This window comes from Gadus macrocephalus, chromosome 8 (assembly GCF_031168955.1).
Source record: "Gadus macrocephalus chromosome 8, ASM3116895v1".
NCBI lineage: Eukaryota > Metazoa > Chordata > Actinopteri > Gadiformes > Gadidae > Gadus > Gadus macrocephalus.
The window spans coordinates 9,334,433-9,340,432 of record NC_082389.1 but is presented as its reverse complement, the minus strand read 5'-3'; the positions used below and the strand labels follow the sequence as shown (position 1 = coordinate 9,340,432).

Genomic DNA, 6,000 nt, shown 5'->3' with positions numbered 1-6,000 from the left:
ATTTCAACATGTAAAGGTGTCTAAGCAATTTATTATTTTTAGATTAGGCTTACTCAATTACAAAAAGTGTAATTTTACAATAACATGGAGAGTAAATTCCACCTTTGACAATATTTTAGTCTTTAATTATTTAGCGTAATTTGGCGTACACAAAATAAAGTGATCAACCGATTAACATGCTACATCTTCATCAATTTGGGAATATGCAGTGTAAAGTTGTTTGCCTTAAATAATGCAACTGGGATCCAAGGGAGATTATTTCTAGAAATTGCATTTTTTCTTTTTACAAGATCAGTTGTGAAAATGCTAAAGTAAAATTTGTTTAGGTATCAGCCATGCAAATAAAACACGAAATATACACATCTTCCATATTTTACAAGGCTTTGAAACATTACAATTTTTCTTGTTGAACTGAACAATGCGTAGCGAGTCACTTTGTGTCCAAAATAAATGTACACTTAATAATAATGGCCTATAAAATATCTTACTGTCCTACTATCTCCCACTGGATGGCATCCACAGCCCAATATCGGCGTCTTTACAAACTCTAGTCGGTATCTTTCACCGGTTCGGCGCCAATGCATTACCATGGACTGAGCAACTGTTGTCGAGCATATGACCAGCTCATTATATACACGCAGCACGCTAGGACTACTAGGCCTATATGTCTTTATATCCTATCCAATAACCACATTCGGCGCTGGAGAGCTATGTTGGAGTTCTTCCCAAAATTATAAAAGCAGTCAGGTTAAATAGTTGTAACATGCGGAATTTGCTTTAATCGTGAAGTCCCGCCTCTTTCTTCCAATTATAAAGGAGGAAAGACCGTTAACCCAATCTAAACTTCTGAGAGGCTGGATCAAACGTCATTCACAGGACCGCCCTGTGGAGTTCTGCTGGAGAGCGCGCTCTCCGCCAGAAGTCATAAAGTCAGACTTCACCAACGGGGCACGGGCCAGGAGAGAGAGAGAGCGAGGCTGGAGCGAGGAGAGGGTGGACTTATTTGGTGGCCCACAACGTTTAATGAAACACGGCGATACATGCGGTATGTTTGCTCTCATGGCTTCCTTACTCCCGTTTTTTCCCCACCTGAAAAGATAAGCCAATGGGCTCGAGAACTTGTTGGTACCATCCCGGGCATATTTCCCATCATACGAGACCCGTCGCAAGCGCACCTGTGACATCAGCTCTGTGTTGATCTGCCCGACACGCCGTGAAGACCCGCTACTTTTCACCATCCTAATCCGAAGACATGACGGTGTCCCCGGTCTGCAAACTGGCTAAATACCCGGCGAGACTAACATTAATGACCGAAGCGGTGTCAGGGTGTTTGTGATTGAGCCACAGAAGCTGTCTCGAGACGACCGGCGGGACGCCAGGGCCGTATGGAACTTTCTTTTGGAGGACAAGGAACGCACCTGTTCGATGCCCGCCGGGACTGGACCAGGTACCGCTGGACCCTGACATGTCTAACGACGAGCCGTCGTAAAGCAAGCCATCACTGCTATTACCTGGGTTTCAGGACAGGGTTCCCAAAGCGATGGCGTCTGAGGTGGCGTGTGGATTGATCTTCAGATTACTTCTTCCAATATGTCTGGCTACCGGTGAGTTTGTAGCCTGGCGGCTCTATTTGGAGTAACCTTGGCTATTTCAATATGATGGATTGACGTTTGCATGCGTTTGCGTTGAACTGTACGGGATTATGGTTTAGCTTGTAGTTTCAGTTTGAATCAGGGTTACTATATTAGGGAAATAATGAAAAAACAAAACTCACTAGGTTATAATTTTTTACTTATTTTGTGGCTATATATTTACAGTAGGCCTGTCATGTCTGATGTAGGCCTACTTTCTGCCTTGTGCTCAGATTTTCAGTTTTATTTACCTTTTACATCCAAGTTTATTTAAGCAATTGCCCTCCTATTTCTGTTGAATCATGTTTATAAACAACATAAGCTTATGGTTTATTATACGGTTGTATAATGTGAGGAGTGAACATATAGGAAAATAGACTTATCTCTTTTAAAATAAGTTGATTGGAGCCCATAATAAAAAAGTAAAGAATGCCCTGCTCATGGGCATGGCATCAATTTGATTTAAGCTTTGTGCTTCCATAAATGTGGACTAAGATGACATCAAAAGTTCTGCGGAGTTTGCCTTGATGTCACCGAAGCCAGTTTAGTAATTTAATAAATGTAGTTATTAGGTGAGTGCTGCATGCAGCGCTCAACTATTGTTCTTCATAAGATGTATTCTTTCTTTCTTTCCTCTTTATTATTCTCTACAAACTTTGGGACCTCTACTTCCTAAATCTTTCACCTAGAGACCCCATTCAAATTTTATAATGTTCACAATAGTTCAGAAATTCTTTTCCGATTTTTTAAATAGGCCTACTGTATATTTTTTAACACGGGAGTCAATGGGAGGACGACAGAGCTCTGGTACTTCAAACTACGCATTGATTTACGTTGACGCTGGAGCGTGAGGTCTTCACCAGTGTTGCCAGATTATTGGCTCTATTGGGCTATTTTTAATCACGCACCAGCTCGCTATTCACACACACACACACACACACACACACACACACACACACACACACACACACACACACACACACACACACACACACACACACACACACACACACACACACACACACACACACACACACACACACACACACACACACACAGCAGTGCAGGGCAATACATTTTACCTTTCAGATTCTTCAGTTCAATTCATTTTACATTTCTGCATTTTTAGCAATGCCTTGTGCTTTTCATTCAGCTGTCACTTTATCTATGTGGCTTAATTAAAACATATTTCCAACCTCACTTTGCACTACAGCACTCACCGCATTTACTGCTGGAAATGCATTTTCTAGTTGCATATGTTGATCAAAACAATATCTGACAATCTCAGATCATTGCTGGTGTTGCAGTGTCATACATTTCCTTTCCGTGAATACCTCCTTTTCTGTATGGCCTTTGGCAGACGGCTCCTATACACTCTGGCTTGCAGTCTGTCACAGAGTGTTTGGGATAACCAGTCAGTGGTTTTTTACCTGACTCAAGTATTCTCCCCCATGACTCCTCCAGTGTCAATTTTAGGCGTCATTTACTCTAACCGTAGTTTGTTATCAGGGACGTTTTTTGAAGAGGGCTTTACGGTTCAACTGGTGGAGAGCCCTGAAGAATGCAATGCTGTTAAAGGGGATTGACGTCTGGGTATATAGGATATTCTGTGGCAGGCCACAAGTGATAAGAATTAACGTATAATCAGTGGTGAGGTTTTCACAGGGGTATCTGGGAATCTGTAATTTGTGGTGACTTGTGTGGTTGAAGTACTTTTTAAAGCCAACAGCATCCACGGTGCTGCTCTCTATAGATAAGCCGCACTCAGCACGGCAATAATGCATCACTTGTCAGTGGACGCCCGCTTTATTTCCAAAAGCAATTGTAGGGCCCATGCATTGTCTCCATTAATTCGTGGAAAGTAGTTTTAACAGTATGAATTAATAATGCGGTTGTGAGGAGGAGAGGAAGAAATTGCTTTCCCGTTATCGTAAACATACCTTTTAATATTTTATGTTTTTTCAAAGTGCAAATGAGCACTCGCCCAGCCACGGTCGCAGCGCGCAGGCGCAGGGTGGTCGCAGACAGGACGAGGCTCTGGGAACAGAGGGGAGGAGTGAGGCGGGTGGAAGAGGTCACAAGTCTTACAGTAGATATGCTCTCCCTCACCTTTCAACACAGTGTCTCCTGTCTGCGGTGCTGCAGCAGCCTGGGCTGGTCTTGGCTCTCTGACCATGCCCCACATCTCAAACGGAGATGCAGAGAGGGCTGTTATCAGTCCAGTATTGATCCTCATTTACAACACTATCCACAGTGTTTACAACACCGTTCAAGCGACTGCTTGAACTAATCCTTAATTAAGAGGAATGTGATTTAGCTCAACAAGTTTATATTAGCTCCCGTGCTGCATCGATTTCCAAGTCCGGGACACATTTATTTGTGACACGTTTTTATTTTCATTACCTGTAAATGACTTGCTTTCTCCCCGTTTTCCTCTTTCATGTATGTTGCCTGTGGTGGCTGAGTAGTCACAGTGGAAACATCAATGCATGTTATTTGACTCCACCAGGGCCCTGCCTTATTGTACCGTGCATGTCCACTTGCCGCAACAATATTTGCTCTTGTTGTCCGTATTTTTTTTTCTTCTCTCTCGTGTGAAGTGTCACACTGAAAGAGTCTGTCTGCTGACGTTACATCGTCTCAGCTTCCTGTTGCTAATCTGACATCACCTCTATTGAAAGATCCCGGCCAGCCTGCAGTACCTGTGTACACAGACCTCCTGACACACACACACACACACACACGTATGAACACGCACACACGTACACATCGCAAAGACTCACGCACATGTGTAAACACACCCACACACACACACACACACACACACACACACACACACCCACACGTGTAAACACACACACACACACACACACACACACACACACACACACACACACACACACACACACACACACACACACACGTGCACACACGCGCACATCACACACACACACGTGCACACAGGCATATAAGCTCTCTGCTTGTATGTCACAGGTCATCCTCACGTTCTTAGGTATTATCGGGGTCTAGGCGAAGTCCCTGCTTCTAGAATGCTGTCATTACCGCCCATCACTGGTGTTTCATTGCCAATAGAAGATAGCAGCCTTTTTGGTATCGCTGATCTCTGGTCTTAGTGTGGGCATGACCTGATCTCCCCATGATACACTATTGTGATCCCGAAGCCTGTTGCTGGCAGTATGCTGCCGGTTCCTATGCTTATAGGGTAGGTCAGTGGCATATATGTAGATGGCCAAGAGGGAATTTGTTGTGCACATACACAGGGTTGTCAAAAACAGTAAAGTGCAATAGCAGTGAATCGACTACTACTGTGCTATTGTATTTCTATAGAATAGCTATAGAATAATGTATCTATATATATATATATATATATATATTCATGCTTTGGTCTACCATTTAACAAAAAAGGTCTCATAATTATTAAAGGTTAGTAATTTCACATACTAACCTATTGCCATTTTGGTAGTTTGGGTATATATTCTATGCCAAATGCTAAATTATGATTTTCTCCGGGATTCTATCAATTTGTCAGGTAAAATGCTAAACAGACTTACATTTGAAGAATCCACCACACCCTTCTCTGAGAAAGTTCCAGAGAAAAGCAGACTTTTGTTAGGTTTCAGGCAGAAATGCAATATTTAAAGGTGGAGGAGTGGAGATTCCTTTTGTATCTGTTGGCGCCTGGTCAGACCGGAGGGTTACCGACTCCCTTATCTGACGACATGACATTCCCTAGCCTGGTCTCTAAATCAGCTGGAGGCCTTTATATATTCTCAGGGTCGTTTACCCTGTGCTCTTTGAGAATGGCTTTCCACAGTGCGAAGGAGAGACAAGAGTGGGACCAAAGACAAAGATACACTTGTGAAAGAAGGATTGCGGGGCGTAATCAGATTTGGGAGAAACAAGGGAAGTTCATGTTTTTTGTTTAACACAAGGGAGCCGGTGAGTCACACCCCAGGGCTGTTCAGCCAGACATACGGCTCAGTGTCTTGTACTGGTAACAGCGGGGGCAACAATCGGATGGACCAGCAAACAAAAGGCTCTTTGGCTGCAGGAACTCCATACAGATGAAATAACCGAGTCCTGCTGCCCAGCGAGCCGCACTGCTGACACAATGTGGAGAGGCTTCAACGCTGCTTTATTCATACATTAAAAAAAGGTTGACGCTAGAAAGTGATACATATTGCAGATTGCAACCAGAGTTATTGCACGCGCGCACACGCACACACTCGCACGCGCACACACACACACACACACACACACACACACACACACACACACACACACACACACACACACACACACACACACACACACACACACACACACACACACACACACACACACACAC

At 43.6% G+C, this 6,000-nt stretch overlaps 1 protein-coding gene across 3 annotated transcripts in view; it reads left to right on the top strand.

The window, feature by feature from the left end:
* Positions 1-860: 860 nt before the first annotated feature.
* Positions 861-6,000, top strand: part of LOC132462885 (piezo-type mechanosensitive ion channel component 2) — an 85,086-nt gene continuing 79,946 nt past the window's right edge. Inside the window, exons 1-2 of one of the 3 annotated variants that reach the window (XM_060058664.1) lie at positions 861-1,447; positions 1,523-1,604. In XM_060058664.1, coding sequence (XP_059914647.1) covers positions 1,541-1,604 — 64 coding nt within the window. In that variant the 5' untranslated portion in view covers positions 861-1,447; positions 1,523-1,540. Of the gene's footprint in view, positions 1,605-6,000 lie in introns of all 3 variants that reach the window. The other 2 variants (XM_060058665.1, XM_060058666.1) reach the window with 2 other exon arrangements.